The 17279-nt window shown below is 42.7% G+C and overlaps 3 protein-coding genes and 1 long non-coding RNA gene across 4 annotated transcripts in view; 2 read left to right on the top strand and 2 right to left on the bottom strand.

Annotated features, from left to right (window-relative positions):
- The window catches only part of LOC117465885 (somatomedin-B and thrombospondin type-1 domain-containing protein), a 14302-nt gene extending 11644 nt beyond the window's left edge, over positions 1–2658 (top strand). The window contains 2 exon segments of the mRNA XM_034108954.1: positions 1–123; positions 1963–2658. The exon segment at positions 1–123 is cut by the window's left edge and continues 54 nt beyond it. Of these exon segments, the coding sequence (XP_033964845.1) occupies positions 1–123; positions 1963–2080 (241 nt within the window). The 3' untranslated portion in view covers positions 2081–2658.
- Position 2659: 1 nt separating this feature from the next.
- LOC117465884 (telomeric repeat-binding factor 1-like) lies at positions 2660–7057 on the bottom strand. Its single transcript, XM_034108953.2, is given in 10 exon segments — positions 2660–3082; positions 3163–3230; positions 3304–3401; positions 3866–4065; positions 4880–5029; positions 5135–5221; positions 5346–5473; positions 6062–6112; positions 6115–6150; positions 6852–7057. Coding segments are annotated over 10 exon segments (1137 nt in total). The 5' UTR covers positions 7009–7057; the 3' UTR covers positions 2660–2920.
- A 4397-nt stretch (positions 7058–11454) lies between these two features.
- LOC117465819 (uncharacterized) lies at positions 11455–12804 on the top strand. Its single transcript, XR_004554215.2, has 2 exons — positions 11455–12010; positions 12107–12804. It is a non-coding gene; the product is annotated as an uncharacterized lncRNA (long non-coding RNA).
- A 1-nt stretch (position 12805) lies between these two features.
- LOC117465818 (telomeric repeat-binding factor 1-like) lies at positions 12806–17061 on the bottom strand. Its single transcript, XM_034108855.2, is given in 10 exon segments — positions 12806–13228; positions 13309–13376; positions 13450–13547; positions 14013–14182; positions 14920–15069; positions 15175–15261; positions 15386–15513; positions 16102–16191; positions 16891–16929; positions 16932–17061. Coding segments are annotated over 10 exon segments (1107 nt in total). The 5' UTR covers positions 17047–17061; the 3' UTR covers positions 12806–13066.
- Between the last annotated feature and the right edge of the window lie 218 nt (positions 17062–17279).

The following is a 17279-nucleotide window of genomic DNA, read 5'->3' as shown; positions in this document are numbered from 1 at the left end:
CCGGCCACACACACACTGGATGCGCTACATCACAGAGGGGTACAAAGTGTGTGTGGCGTGTGAGCCTCCGGCCATGAAGAACGGCACGGGACGCTGCCAGGGGGACGGCCTGCAGGACGACAAGTATGGAGTTATGAACCTCTGTGTGTGTGTGTGTGTGTGTGTGTGTGTGTGTGTGTGTGTGTGTGTGGGTCCGGCACATCCAGCAGGAACTGGAGTAAAATTACACCATTTATCTCTGAACTTTAGTGGAGTAGAAGTAAAAAGTAGCAGAAAATGGTAATACTCAAGTACCTCTGTGTGTGTGTGTGTGTGTGTGTGTGTGTGTGTGTGTGTGTGTGTGTGTGTGTGTGTGTGTGTGTGTGTGTGTGGATATTTTCAATCAGGAGAGACGTGATGTATGAATGTACCGGGACGCCTGATACGAGGGAATAGTGATTGACGGATTACTACGAGTGAATGAAATGATGTTTGGCGAGTAGGCCCCGGTTTGCAGGACGATCCTTCGGGAGGGAACCCCCCCCGGGGTCAGGACACTGGTGATCGTGGTTCGGTCCGTCTGAGGGGAGAAGGTTTCAGCTTGGCCCTGCATTAGGAGACAGGAGACAGGAGGCGAAGGAGAGGAGGAGGGTTGCGCGTTGACGCCTGAAATGACAGCTGACGGAGAGGGAAGAGCCGATTTAAAGGGGGTAGCGGGGGCGATGATTGGCTTGTGAGAGATGGTGGGAGATGATTGGCTAGCCGGGGAGCAACGCCCCCGATCACTGATTGGGGGAGGGGATTGAAGTGATGTGTCACACCAGAGGAGTGGTCTTCCTCATTGAACTTGCTTCATCACATTTTCACGTCCGATATTACAACCTCAGCTGATGGTCTTCCTCCCTTCTCTCGGCTGCCTCCACATTCATATGGAAGCATTCTTCTTAACCTAGCTAAGAAAAAAAACTCTGTATCTAATATTATGCTCCCCTAAATGTAAGAAAAGTATAGCCCACATCATCCCCATTTAAATACCCCCCCCCAGAAAGAGTTTTGATTGGTCGGTAGGATTCAAAATGAAGATTTAGGTGTACACTCGTAGTGGATTATTATTCCAGTGGACACACATTGGCCCAGGGACAGACATCTGGATTGGCTGTTGCTCTGAACCGGAATAAAAACAGACCTTTTAAAATTGTAAGTTGTTTTTAACGTGAAAGAAACCAAACGATCGACTAAATTGAACAATAATTCACAACAAACAAAATAAGCTAAGGCGACTACTTGCATTCGGTGACTTGATTTTAAAAATGTTTTGCGGTCCACATCTCATTAAAATATCTAATGTTAGGAACTATTAAAGATAACATGCGGACACTTCTGTTCTAATGTAGCTGCGCAGACATACTGATACAATGGAGCGAGGTGTTGGCCACATATTGGAAAGTGCTGCCAAATGTACATTAACTATCATATTTATAAGATTGTATTGACAATATTCTACCTTTAATAATCCTAAAAAGTGTCTGTAAGTAAAACACTTCTTGCTGCAGTTGGTTGTAGTCTGTGCGGTGTCATTCTAATAATGTCCTGATAGCAATGGCATTCGTTTTGTTTTGCCATTTAACGCAAACCCAAATGAACTCAAACCAGTAAAAAAGAACTTTAAAATACTGCATAACTAAATGCAGCCTCCACCTCAAGGACCGCAGATGTTAACGGATATTATTAGACGTCATCAATCCCATATTAAATATAGTAATCCAACTTCATGCAGACGGTGTGCAACTATCCAAATCTTAAACATGTCTCTGTATTTACAAAATACTGGATATTACTCGATGCAGCCTCCACCTCAAGGACCGCAGTTGACAGATGTTGATGGATCTAATCAGACCTCGATGTTATCAATCCCATTTTAAATATAGTAATCTAACTTCATGCAGACGGTGTGAAACTATCCAATGTCTCCGTGTGTTTCAGGGAAGTCCTGCTCCACTGGCAGGCGGTCGGGAACCATCGGTGCAGCGGGACCTGGAAGAAGATCCAGAAAACCCAGCGGTGCGACTGTCCGCCCCAACACAGCTTCGTCTTCATCTGATCCACACCCACACACACACCCCCCCCCCACCCCCCGCAGGCTCTCAGTCAGAACAGGCTTCAAAGGAGGGTTTGAAGTGAGGTTGTGTGAAGGACTTTTAAACCCACAGAAGATGCAGTTTGGAGAAGCGCAGGATTTCCAGCTAAGAAAAGTACTGCTGTCGACAGAGAGCATATTGTAGAAACCTTAAAAAAAGTGTACATTTTTTTTATATAAAAGCCACCAGAATGCATTGATAAAAAACCTCAAAGAAAACCGGAGTTGCTGCTGCTCCAACGCTGCCTTAAAATAGGTGACTCTGGTGAATCCGAACACTTAAGTCACACAATAGTTCAAGGTTAAAATACAGACTGGGAGGAGAGTCTGACGGCGAGGGGAAGATGTTAAATATCCCAAACTGATAGATAACTTTGTTTTAAATGCGTCGCTTGGCTTCCTTGTGGAGAAGTACCTCGTACGCCCACACTTCAACACATCCCAAAACGTCCTTTCAAACTGCTCCACGTCGATATAAAAGCATGTTCACATCCACTGTACAGGACGTCCCCTCTTCATCACATTAAGCGCTTCATATCAAAGTTGTTTTTGCAGAGTTTTATTGTAACAAACCGCTGTTGTATTCCTTTTTTGAACAATATTTCTGACATACATTTTTAACTTAAACAAGAACATCTTTGTCTTCAAAAATAATAATAACCTCACAGAGGGCGAAACGTAGCTCAGTGCTGCCCCCTGGTGCTTAACATAAACACGGCAGCAAAGAAACAACATGAGAACAGACACTATGTTTCAAACTCTCCAAAGAGAGGTGCTTTTGAACGGCGACGGGTTGCTGTCTCCTTAGCCTTGATACTTCATCAGAATCCTCCAGCGGTCTTTGAGCATCACGCCGGTGCGTCCTTCAAAGTCCAAATCTACGTCCAGCAGCATCTGGGCCCACTTCCCCACGCCGTGGCGCTTGACTCCACGCTTCAAGTGGCGGTCCAGCTTATCGGTCCATTTCTGAAACATTTAAAACACGAGTTATACGTCGGGGAATCCAAGGTCGCATTGGAGCTTCGTCGTGACGTGGGATTCATTACCCGAGGGGACTTCCTTCTCTTCAGGATCGAGGAGGTTTCCATCGACATCGATGTGACCTGAGACACGTCTGATCGAGGGAGGTTCCACAGTTAGATAAAAGCTACTTATGGTTTTAAACACAGAGGATAAATCCAGCTCACCGCTCTCCGGGATTCTCTTCACGGAGAGAAACGGCTTCCGGCACGAATCGATTTCCCACTCCTCCATAAAGTTAGTGGGCAGAAGTTTCCGTTTTGTTCTGTGGACGCATCGATCGTTATTATTACATGGCTTAGTGGAATACTCGATTCTGATTGGTCAATTCAGAACACGTGACACGTTGTCAATACCGAACAGACAGACCGCTGTCAAGGACTTATTACTTACTTATTTTTTTTCATCGATCATTAATAACAACCATATCGTATAAATACATTTCATTTACACTTTAAAACCACGCAGCCTCGATGCTTTCTACGCAACGAGAGAAGCAGGAAAAGTGTTGTAACAATGCTTCTTGGCATCTTAGCTTCTTACCTTTCCCACGTCCCATGTCTCATGGGCGCACCAACGTGGTACCGTTGGAAAGGTAAGGAAACAGGCTTTCCCAAAAGCATTGTTACAAGAAAGAAGTCATCTACCAAACACAAATGTCGTTAAGTTCATAAAACAGAACGGGAATAACGTGGAAAAGGAAGTAAATACACTCGGGTTGTTTCCTACGTTTTGTTCTTTCTTGTTCGGATGTTTCCGTCTTGCGCCAAGTCGTCTTGCGTCGAGCCGTTTTGCGTCAAGTCGTCTTGCGTCGAGTCGTCTTGCGTCGCGTCGTCCTGCGCCGCGTCGTCCTGCGCCAAGTCGTCTTGCGTCAAGTCGTCCTCCGATTTCTCGCTTTCCGGCGACGCCTGCAGCATCTTCGTGGCTTCCTGAAGCACGAAGAAGCCGACATTAACACACACACACACACACACACAACACACACACACACACACACACACACACACACACACACACACACACACACACACACACACACACACACACACACACACACACGTAACTTAACATCACCTTTCCGTCCTCTTCCAAAGTAATTATTAACGTCCCGGTTCAATAAGTGGTGCTTAATGAAAGCAGGACTAACGAGGCCTGCTTTCATTAAGCACCCTTCTTAGTGTAACCTTGGTAGGTAATCAGTGTTCATTAGACCCTGTGGAGCGCTCTGCCCTTCAAAGCTCACTCGAGAGAGAATGTCCCATCAGCACCCTCGGCTCGGCACACGGGGTCAGAGCACATCGATGTGTGTCGCACCTCGACCGCCAGCTGGACTGAAGCACGATGTATTAGTCAAACGGGACTCCGGACTTTTTAGAATATCTTTCCGACTTTTACGATAGTCACCGTCTTTCCTTTTCGCCCCGTAAGCATCTGGCCTTCAGAGTGTAACTGTCTTAATCGTTGTGTACCGATGTATAAGCCAATTAAACGATGTGTAACTGAAGATATTCTCATCTTAAAATCAGCAAAAGCGTTTAATGAAGTTGTGTGTATACATGTTTGCTCTCATTATGAATAAAGTCACGTCTCAGTAACGGAGTAAGACTTTCAACTCATCTTTAAAAGGTCGTATCATAAATCTTCTCGTGTCTAAATATACCGAGCTGGATCTGTTGAAACCCCATCAACCAAACAAGCTTCAGTTGCAGAGGTGTGTAGCCCTGGTAAGGACACTAGGCCCACCTTGACGAGGTAGTCGGAGGGGTTCTTCTCCAGGTAGGCGTCCAGGTACGTCTTAATCGTCTCCAGCAGGCGGGTGAAGCTGTAGGAATTGAGCAGCGGGTCGCGAGGGTCCTTCTTCCTCACCATCGACGACACCTTGGAACACAGGTTCTGTTGAAATATGTAAAGCATTAAAAACAACCAACCCAGGCTTTAAAGTATTCCAGTTTGGAGCGAGTGCTCTGGAGAGGACAGGAGAGCAATGGGAACACAGACCTGCGACAATGTATGGTTTTTCTCAAACCACTTGAGGGCCAAGCAGGCGTGAGATATCTGGTCTGATATCAAGCACACGGCGACAGACTGGGAAGAAACACATCAGCAATAAGAACAAGTGACCTCAGAAGCATGCTTATTCCGTATCGCTCAGCATCTCCAGAAGAACTTGAATAACATTTAAAACACGTCTGGAGATCCTCGTGGTTACCTGGACGAACAAAAGCTCCAGGATGTCGATGAACAGACGTTGCTCTGCCACGGTGTGCTCGATATCGGCCCAGATTTTGGCCGCAGACATCAGAGGCAACATGTCCTCGTTCTCTTCAAACTGGACATCTGGAGGGAAGCGGGGAAGTACACGGTGAAGACAGGCGGTTAGCTTATGAAGAGAAGAGAAGGACACTGAAGATACACTTCAAAGGGTTATCAACGTTTAAGCAAATCAAAACCGTGATGGCAAGTCTCTCATTCTCCAGGACTTCTATCTGAGCGGCTACCAAGTTCACATCCTCAGCCATAAAGTGAAACAGATCCCAAATCAGTGTTTTAGTAGCATGTCAGAAAAGTGTAGTAGAAAACGGTCAAGAGGCTTCTTTCCAAGCATGTATTTGCATATAATGCTGTATGTGAATGACACAGTTCTCTAATAGAATAGAATAGAATTCCTTTATTGTCATCGCACCAGGTACAACGAAATTTAAAAAAGCAATCCTCGTAGTGCATTTCCACATAAAACGAATACATATATTATCTATATAAACATATACATATTAAACATGTTCACACATTATTTAAATACAGTTTACAATATAAAAAAAAAAACAGGGATGATATTTGTATTGTACAATGTATTCGTGCAAAACAATAACATGTGCAGAAATACGTCTCAGAGCGATGTCTACTTTTCTGACGGCGACTCCTCACCCAACTGTTTGCCGTGCATGACTCGTGCGAGGAAGGCACAGATCATCGTTTGTCCTCATGGAGCTCCTTCGCCGGACACTCGGTGACGGCTGGAAAACAGAAATACACTAAATTGTTGTCGGCCACAACGCCAGGTACTTGTACTGTGTTTGAGTATTTTAATGTAAGCCCATTTGAAGCTCTTCTCCAGCACATCTAACTCCACTAAATGTACTTACGATCCACTTCAACAACTGCACCATTACATGCATTCCTCCATCTTTAATTATCACCCACTATGAGGATTAAATTAGATCTGTTTGTATATGTTGATACCAGTTTGGTACCTTTCATCAAACATGACTAGAGTACTTTGTTTCCAACTTGAAATGAGGCAATGAAATGTCCTTTTCTCTTAATTTCACATATAAAAAAGGTCAAGAATCTATTAAGGATAAGGGCAGACATTTTAAAGTATTTAAGTAACCCTTAACTTCGAGTCTAAAGCCAACTTTAGCTTCGTGTGTATGTGTGTGTATTATCATTTTAACATAAACATCGGGACCTTTACTTGTAGTGGAGTACTTTAGGACCGAAGTATTTTGATCAACCACACGTGGAGCCAACTTAAAATCATTGTATACTTCTGCCGGATATCTTTACCTACAGTTATAGTTCTACCAACCCTAACCCAGTTATCACAATAAAGCGTTTATTTACATGCTAATAATCTGTTTGTAAACTTGACTGTGGTTGAATGCTAAGCTAAGCTAGCTACCGGCGTTAGTGTTGTTATCGGTGGAAAACTCACCCTCTAAAGTCTGAATTATCTCGTTGAACTCCTCAAACTTCCCCTCCTTGAATCTCCGACACAGACTGAGGAACATGAAGTCCACAATCCACCCCGTGGTGACAGCTCGAACTTGGGAAAACGCACACATTGCTCTGTTGTGGTTTTCAGCAGCCATGTTTGTTATTTTTAATGTCTCCTTCTTCTCTGGAAACGGTTTGATTCCCGCGCTGTTTTGTAAGCGCGTCACAGCACGCAGCGCCGCCCTTGTGGCCTGGAGGAGGAACTGCAACTACAGATTTCTTTTACAAAAGTCCGTAAAATAGATTCGAAGGCTTTGTTGACATATGCTCAGTAAGTCCCAGGCTCCTTCAACAATGCAACTTAATATATAGGAGAACAAAAATACAATATAAATAGTGCACAAAGACAAAGAGTAGAATAAAATAGGTTGCAGACCAATGTGCAAGGAATTCAGATGAAGTAAACTATATATGTGTCAGAAGAAAATGAATACAATAAGCTAAATGTTGCAGAGAATATTGCAAGTAAATGCAGGAGTCTATACACATGTAAATAGAATAAGATGACCATTGCATGTATATGATATGTGTAATGTGTATTTGTGAAGCGCTTTGAGCATCTGGAAAAGCGCTATAATAAATGTAAGGAATTATTATTATTATTATTATAGACAAGAACAGAATGTAAAATATGAAGAATTCCTTAATTTTTATATCATTTTAAATTGAATATATCTGTGGGTTTTGGACTTTAAGAAAATGGAATGGACATTTTTGTACGGTGTTATTTAGCTGACACTTACAATATGTGTAATTAAAACAGGAAACTCAGAAAAGCATGCATGGTACACTTACTTAAAACAAGCTAATTATTGTACACTAGGATTATCTTTTGCAAGGTGCAGTTAAAACATTAACAACAATAACACATTGTTTGTGTTTGGACCAATGAATCCTAACTTGCATATATGTGTCCTGGGGGGAAATGGAATAAATACAAATCAATAAAAACTATGTATAGAAACGCCAGACGTTAAATTCAGAATGTGCAAAAATGTTTATAAGAAAGACGCAGAAAGCTAAAGTAATGTTATATAATGAATGATCATATAAGTAAGTCACTTTAACACATGTAACATTTTTGTATTTATAAGAATTCGTATTTTTAGAGTTCGTGCTTAATGTTCATTTATTTATCACACAATTAAATCCAATGATCCTTAAAGGGCGTAATAATGCATCCAGAAGATGTGACCTCTGAACAGCAGCAGAAAACACACAAAGGCTCGAGTTATATACACATTTATTTGTTATTCTGCATATGCTAATAGACGTAATGGGGAACAATGCTCTACAGAAATGTTGACATACATGTACCATGACAAAGTGTTCTGTGGTCACGTGGTGTTCGGGCTACTACATGCATACAAAGATGTTGCTTCTTAAAGAAACCGTCTGCAGCTGAAATCAAGAGGCAGAATACACGGAACGGACGAAAGGACAAACGATGGAGGATCACGCATTTCAGGGACTTTCGGAAAGCACGCATGAGTGACACGGACAGTCCCGTTCTCTCAGAGAAAATAAACCTTCTTCTCACTCCGCACGGTTTCTTTGAGACATCGTCCCGAGGAGATATGGCTGACCCGTCCCGATCCTTAGTTGTCTCTGTCAGAATGAACTCGAGGACACACGATTAAATAAGGGATGAGAGGTACAAGTTAACGTAGAGAAAATAAATTATGAAATCGACGAACGTAAAGAAAATGAAAAACTATGACGACCACCGCTGACCTCGCATTTGAACCAAAACAAAGAATCTGTTTTCCAAAGATAAGTGGATGAGGGTCTTTGATTATTGATTTGGGCGTACAGACAAAAAGGACATATGGACCAACACTGATTTCATTCCTCCTCTTTAAGGGCCTGTATGTTTCAACCTGGACTCTCCTCTGTTACCCCAAGTGTCTAACAGGGACACCGCGGCTAGTTAAATGGGCTTTAATGTAATTATACGAGGCAATTCCACGCTGATAATGTTTGATTATGCCACTGACCGTTGTAGGTTGTTATGATACGTGTCTGGACATTATCCTACAGAGAAATCTCCACGTTTAGCTTGATACGGTCTCGTTGTTATTGTGGCTTTTTGTTGGAAGACAATGGTTTTAACACGAGTTAGCAAGAAGAGTACCTGTGTCGTTGCAGTACAGGAAGTGTTATCTAAAAGATAGTGGCTGGATATTTAGCCAATACCAGCCGTGTGGATGCTACGCGAGATTTCATAACGAGATTTCATAACGAGATTTCTCCCTAAGCGACACCTTGTAGAAAGAACATTTCATTCCTCGTTAGGGTCCGACATCAGTAATACCAATCTGAGTCTCGGTCAGAGGCAAACACTACTTTTGTTCGCAGTCCATCCACGAGAAAACATTACGTGTTGCAGAATCGTGCTTTTTACACCACTGTATTTCACCTGTAAGTAACAGTCTCAACAAAGCCTAACACTCGCTGTTCATGAAACTGAAAAAAGGAAGAATTCAGTGCTTTGTTTTCACATCTAACCTCGGACAATTGAGAAAGAGGTTTCCAGACCTTGCACTCAAGTGACAGCAGTGCAGAAATACTCAACTTAATAACGGACACAAAGGCAGCGACCAAGATATACTCAAAGTACTAGAACGGGGGTGTCAAACTCAATTTCCTCGTGGGCCACATCAGCATTATGCTTGCACTCAAAGGGCCGGTTGTAACTAAATAAATATACATATATAAATACATAATATATATGAAAGAATGTGTTATATTATATTATTGCCTCGGCATTGGCTTATTATTGGATAGGGTAATAACTTCATAATTAACTACGTCTGAAAGCAGAAGTTGAGGGAAAACAATTGAAAGTCTCTTCATGTCACAACATGAGATGCATTGTGGGACATGTAGTTTATGGGCAACGTGCTTCTGTAAAATAAAATAAGCTAACCTTTCTTAATCCCCGTGGGGAAATGCAGTAGTTTAACAGCAACAGGGTGAGATTAAAACACCGGACAGCACAGATTCACACAGATTAATAACATTAAGGATACATCAAAGATAAATAAATAACTATAAAATAAGAAATAAATTAAAATGAACATATGTAGATATACTGTAAAGTAGTATGTAACCGTATAATAATATTCTTTGCAAGCTCTTGCGGGCCACATAAAATGAAGTCGCGGGCCGGATTTGGCCCCCGGGCCTTGAGTTTGACACCCCTGTACTAGCAGAATAGCAGAATTGCCCATGGGATTACACTGCAGCCTGTTCCGTAGACCAATCACAATCACAATGTGATTTAGGGTCAGAAACATGGGGGAGAAAGACTCCAGGTTGAAAAACATTGACGCTAAACTGTCCTAGCTTCCCCGTATCCCCACCTTCCCTCCAGCCATTGATCACCGCATGGGGAACAACCCGCTCAGTGATCTCTTCCCGTCTGTGCGGTCAGTGAAAGCTCTCCTTCCCGCGCACTGACGGGCGGATGCTTTTGCACAGATCACCCAGGAGGAGGGAGAACATATTGCCGCTCCTTCCCCCCCGGGAGCCAAGACATCAATGTGGATTTGACAACATCACCTTTTCAAAAGAAAGTACAGAAGTATTTGACATTAGCTGTGAAAGAAAAAACAGAGAATCGATCCAATTGGAACATCAGAGAGTTATAGAAAACCTGAGAACTCAATACTTGTTTCTATTACATAAAGACCTGATTTCTCCTATAAAATTAGAACTTTCTGTACAGTGCTATATGAACAAAGCAAAATGACTTGCTACCTTCTCATAAACAGCGGCGTTATGAAAAGGCACGCATCATTTCAACCACCATATGGCAGGAAATTGTGGTCGTGCTCCATTTTGGTTTAGAAAAAATAGAATCACTCTCAACGTTAATTCACAAAAAGCATAAAATCCATTTTGTGTGGCCATTGAAATCATCTTTAATATCTTAGATCTTAATGTAAATCTAACAGCGATATAAAAGGCCCAACGTGGTCAATTTGGATTTCCCACAGATAAATTTAAGGTCCATTAATATCTGGCATTAAAGCATTCTGCCAGATATATAAAAAAAAGTCAAATTGCATTGTGAGATTCTGCTAAATTGTAATTGCGTCATATTAAAGATACAACATTTGAAAAATACAAGTAATTTTCTGCCTGTACATTTACAAATCCCGTAGACAGAAAATAAAGTGCCACATTTCTTGGCCTGCATAGATTGCAGTTTGCGGTATTGCACATTCCACACCTCTCTCCGTGAGAACAGAAAACATGAGAATAATAATAAAATAAATCACCCACGTACTTCCTGTCCGGGTTTGTGTGGCGTTCACAAACACACTACGAGTACTCAGCAAAGTGGAACACAAAGTATTCCAGCGATAGGAATCAAAAAAAGGCAACAGACAACGGGTATTTTCAGTCAGCGTGAAACAGAAGCCAGCACGAAGACGAGAGAAAGAGATAAATTAAGTTTTAAGTTTGACTGAAAATAGATTTGTTCACAATAAATACAATCCAAGACACGACGGATATACAAAGAAAAACGCCTCAGCAGGATGGGAGAAAGTCGCACGGACGAATCGACGGGGACACAATGCAGGAAAAGAAAGCATAAAGAAACTAAAACACAACTACCGTCTTAATACATGTATGTTCCTATGCAGCTGAGATAGATGAAGCTGTGCTTGGTTTGGTCCGTCTTATCAGAAGGAATATCGTCTTCTCCGCGTTCGCCTGTCCCTCTCAAAAAGATCATTATCGTGTGATATCTGTGGCCACATCTACCGTGCTGAATAAATAACTCGGTTTTATCGGATGTCACTCGCCTCACAGATTTATCTCTACAATCTACGTCTATTCTTAGAGCTACTTTTAGATGTATATCTGAGCAAGGTCTCGAACCTCGTCGCAACTTCTGAACCCACCGAGTAAATATCTAGATATTTGGCGACGACGGGTGTGTTTTGGGGGAGGTGTTTTTGTCCATTGAATATCAACCGAACAGTCGTTATGACAACCAAAAGCAATAATGTTACAGTTTCATACAGCATTAATCACACGGACATTACAGGGTCGTCATGGGAACACTTTGCATTTCCGCAAAAGGTAATGATATGTTTTTTTTTTAAAATTTTTTTTAAATATAGTAATCTAACTTCATGCAGACGGTGTGAAACTATCCAATGTCTCCGTGTGTTTCAGGGAAGTCCTGCTCCACTGGCAGGCGGTCGGGAACCATCGGTGCAGCGGGACCTGGAAGAAGATCCAGAAAACCCAGCGGTGCGACTGTCCGCCCCAACACAGCTTCGTCTTCATCTGATCCACACCCACACACACACCCCCCCCCACCCCCCGCAGGCTCTCAGTCAGAACAGGCTTCAAAGGAGGGTTTGAAGTGAGGTTGTGTGAAGGACTTTTAAACCCACAGAAGATGCAGTTTGGAGAAGCGCAGGATTTCCAGCTAAGAAAAGTACTGCTGTCGACAGAGAGCATATTGTAGAAACCTTAAAAAAAGTGTACATTTTTTTTTATATAAAAGCCACCAGAATGCATTGATAAAAAACCTCAAAGAAAACCGGAGTTGCTGCTGCTCTAACGCTGCCTTAAAAAATAGGTGACTCTGGTGAATCCGAACACTTAAGTCACACAATAGTTCAAGGTTAAAATACAGACTGGGAGGAGAGTCTGACGGCGAGGGGAAGATGTTAAATATCCCAAACTGATAGATAACTTTGTTTTAAATGCGTCGCTTGGCTTCCTTGTGGAGAAGTACCTCGTACGCCCACACTTCAACACATCCCAAAACGTCCTTTCAAACTGCTCCACGTCGATATAAAAGCATGTTCACATCCACTGTACAGGACGTCCCCTCTTCATCACATTAAGCGCTTCATATCAAAGTTGTTTTTGCAGAGTTTTATTGTAACAAACCGCTGTTGTATTCCTTTTTTGAACAATATTTCTGACATACATTTTTAACTTAAACAAGAACATCTTTGTCTTCAAAAATAATAATAACCTCACAGAGGGCGAAACGTAGCTCAGTGCTGCCCCCTGGTGCTTAACATAAACACGGCAGCAAAGAAACAACATGAGAACAGACACTATGTTTCAAACTCTCCAAAGAGAGGTGCTTTTGAACGGCGACGGGTTGCGGTCTCCTTAGCCTTGATACTTCATCAGAATCCTCCAGCGGTCTTTGAGCATCACGCCGGTGCGTCCTTCAAAGTCCAAATCTACGTCCAGCAGCATCTGGGCCCACTTCCCCACGCCGTGGCGCTTGACTCCACGCTTCAAGTGGCGGTCCAGCTTATCGGTCCATTTCTGAAACATTTAAAACACGAGTTATACGTCGGGGAATCCAAGGTCGCATTGGAGCTTCGTCGTGACGTGGGATTCATTACCCGAGGCGACTTTCTTCTCTTCAGGATCGAGGAGGTTTCCATCGACATCGATGTGACCTGAGACACGTCTGATCGAGGGAGGTTCCACAGTTAGATAAAAGCTACTTATGGTTTTAAACACAGAGGATAAATCCAGCTCACCGCTCTCCGGGATTCTCTTCACGGAGAGAAACGGCTTCCGGCACGAATCGATTTCCCACTCCTCCATAAAGTTAGTGGGCAGAAGTTTCCGTTTTGTTCTGTGGACGCATCGATCGTTATTATTACATGGCTTAGTGGAATACTCGATTCTGATTGGTCAATTCAGAACACGTGACACGTTGTCAATACCGAACAGACAGACCGCTGTCAAGGACTTATTACTTACTTATTTTTTTTCATCGATCATTAATAACAACCATATCGTATAAATACATTTCATTTACACTTTAAAACCACGCAGCCTCGATGCTTTTCTACGCAACGAGAGAAGCAGGAAAAGTGTTGTAACAATGCTTCTTGGCATCTTAGCTTCTTACCTTTCCCACGTCCCATGTCTCATGGGCGCACCAACGTGGTACCGTTGGAAAGGTAAGGAAACAGGCTTTCCCAAAAGCATTGTTACAAGAAAGAAGTCATCTACCAAACACAAATGTCGTTAAGTTCATAAAACAGAACGGGAATAACGTGGAAAAGGAAGTAAATACACTCGGGTTGTTTCCTACGTTTTGTTCTTTCTTGTTCGGATGTTTCCGTCTTGCGCCAAGTCGTCTTGCGTCGAGCCGTTTTGCGTCAAGTCGTCTTGCGTCAAGTCGTCTTGCGCCAAGTCGTCTTGCGTCAAGTCGTCCTCCGATTTCTCGCTTTCCGGCGACGCCTGCAGCATCTTCGTGGCTTCCTGAAGCACGAAGACACACACACACACACACACACACACACGCACACACACACGTAACTTAACATCACCTTTCCGTCCTCTTCCAAAGTAATTATTAACGTCCCGGTTCAATAAGTGGTGCTTAATGAAAGCAGGACTAACGAGGCCTGCTTTCATTAAGCACCCTTCTTAGTGTAACCTTGGTAGGTAATCAGTGTTCATTAGACCCTGTGGAGCGCTCTGCCCTTCAAAGCTCACTCGAGAGAGAATGTCCCATCAGCACCCTCGGCTCGGCACACGGGGTCAGAGCACATCGATGTGTGTCGCACCTCGACCGCCAGCTGGACTGAAGCACGATGTATTAGTCAAACGGGACTCCGGACTTTTTAGAATATGTTTCCGACTTTTACGATAATCACCGTCTTTCCTTTTCGCCCCGTAAGCATCTGGCCTTCAGAGTGTAACTGTCTTAATCGTTGTGTACCGATGTATAAGCCAATTAAACGATGTGTAACTGAAGATATTCTCATCTTAAAATCAGCAAAAGCGTTTAATGAAGTTGTGTGTATACATGTTTGCTCTCATTATGAATAAAGTCACGTCTCAGTAACGGAGTAAGACTTTCAACTCATCTTTAAAAGGTCGTATCATAAATCTTCTCGTGTCTAAATATACCGAGCTGGATCTGTTGAAACCCCATCAACCAAACAAGCTTCAGTTGCAGAGGTGTGTAGCCCTGGTAAGGACACTAGGCCCACCTTGACGAGGTAGTCCGAGGGGTTCTTCTCCAGGTAGGCGTCCAGGTACGTCTTAATCGTCTCCAGCAGGCGGGTGAAGCTGTAGGAATTGAGCAGCGGGTCGCGAGGGTCCTTCTTCCTCACCATCGACGACACCTTGGAACACAGGTTCTGTTGAAATATGTAAAGCATTAAAAACAACCAACCCAGGCTTTAAAGTATTCCAGTTTGGAGCGAGTGCTCTGGAGAGGACAGGAGAGCAATGGGAACACAGACCTGCGACAATGTATGGTTTTTCTCAAACCACTTGAGGGCCAAGCAGGCGTGAGATATCTGGTCTGATATCAAGCACACGGCGACAGACTGGGAAGAAACACATCAGCAATAAGAACAAGTGACCTCAGAAGCATGCTTATTCCGTATCGCTCAGCATCTCCAGAAGAACTTGAATAACATTTAAAACACGTCTGGAGATCCTCGTGGTTACCTGGACGAACAAAAGCTCCAGGATGTCGATGAACAGACGTTGCTCTGCCACGGTGTGCTCGATATCGGCCCAGATTTTGGCCGCAGACATCAGAGGCAACATGTCCTCGTTCTCTTCAAACTGGACATCTGGAGGGAAGCGGGGAAGTACACGGTGAAGACAGGCGGTTAGCTTATGAAGAGAAGAGAAGGACACTGAAGATACACTTCAAAGGGTTATCAACGTTTAAGCAAATCAAAACCGTGATGGCAAGTCTCTCATTCTCCAGGACTTCTATCTGAGCGGCTACCAAGTTCACATCCTCAGCCATAAAGTGAAACAGATCCCAAATCAGTGTTTTAGTAGCATGTCAGAAAAGTGTAGTAGAAAACGGTCAAGAGGCTTCTTTCCAAGCATGTATTTGCATATAATGCTGTATGTGAATGACACAGTTCTCTAATAGAATAGAATAGAATTCCTTTATTGTCATCGCACCAGGTACAACGAAATTTAAAAAAGCAATCCTCGTAGTGCATTTCCACATAAAACGAATACATATATTATCTATATAAACATATACATATTAAACATGTTCACACATTATTTAAATACAGTTTACAATATAAAAAAAAAAACAGGGATGATATTTGTATTGTACAATGTATTCGTGCAAAACAATAACATGTGCAGAAATACGTCTCAGAGCGATGTCTACTTTTCTGACGGCGACTCCTCACCCAACTGTTTGCCGTGCATGACTCGTGCGAGGAAGGCACAGATCATCGTTTTGTCCTCATGGAGCTCCTTCGCCGGACACTCGGTGACGGCTGGAAAACAGAAATACACTAAATTGTTGTCGGCCACAACGCCAGGTACTTGTACTGTGTTTGAGTATTTTAATGTAAGCCCATTTGAAGCTCTTCTCCAGCACATCTAACTCCACTAAATGTACTTACGATCCACTTCAACAACTGCACCATTACATGCATTCCTCCATCTTTAATTATCACCCACTATGAGGATTAAATTAGATCTGTTTGTATATGTTGATACCAGTTTGGTACCTTTCATCAAACATGACTAGAGTACTTTGTTTCCAACTTGAAATGAGGCAATGAAATGTCCTTTTCTCTTAATTTCACATATAAAAAAGGTCAAGAATCTATTAAGGATAAGGGCAGACATTTTAAAGTATTTAAGTAACCCTTAACTTCGAGTCTAAAGCCAACTTAGCTTCGTGTGTATGTGTGTGTATTATCATTTAACATAAACATCGGGACCTTTACTTGTAGTGGAGTACTTTAGGACCGAAGTATTTTGATCAACCACACGTGGAGCCAACTTAAAATCATTGTATACTTCTGCCGGATATCTTTACCTACAGTTATAGTTCTACCAACCCTAACCCAGTTATCACAATAAAGCGTTTATTTACATGCTAATAATCTGTTTGTAAACTTGACTGTGGTTGAATGCTAAGCTAAGCTAGCTACCGGCGTTAGTGTTGTTATCGGTGGAAAACTCACCCTCTAAAGTCTGAATTATCTCGTTGAAATCCTCAAACTCCCCTCCTTGAATCTCCGACACAGACTGAGGAACATGAAGTCCACAATCCACCCCGTGGTGACAGCTCGAACTTGGGAAAACGCACACATTGCTCTGTTGTGGTTTTCAGCAGCCATGTTTGTTATTTTTAATGTCTCCCTTCTTCTCTGGAAACGGTTTGATTCCCGCGCTGTTTGTAAGCGCGTCACAGCACGCAGCGCCGCCCTTGTGGCCTGGAGGAGGAACTGCACACTACAGATTTCTTTTACAAAAGTCCGTAAATAGATTCGAAGGCTTTGTTGACATATGCTTCAGTAAGTCCAGGCTCCTTCAACAATGCAACTTAATATATAGGAGAACAAAAATACAA

Source organism: Pseudochaenichthys georgianus, chromosome 20 (genome assembly GCF_902827115.2).
Source record: "Pseudochaenichthys georgianus chromosome 20, fPseGeo1.2, whole genome shotgun sequence".
Lineage (NCBI taxonomy): Eukaryota > Metazoa > Chordata > Actinopteri > Perciformes > Channichthyidae > Pseudochaenichthys > Pseudochaenichthys georgianus.
The sequence above is the reverse complement of the archived record's forward strand: the minus strand, read 5'-3'. Positions and strand labels throughout refer to the sequence as shown.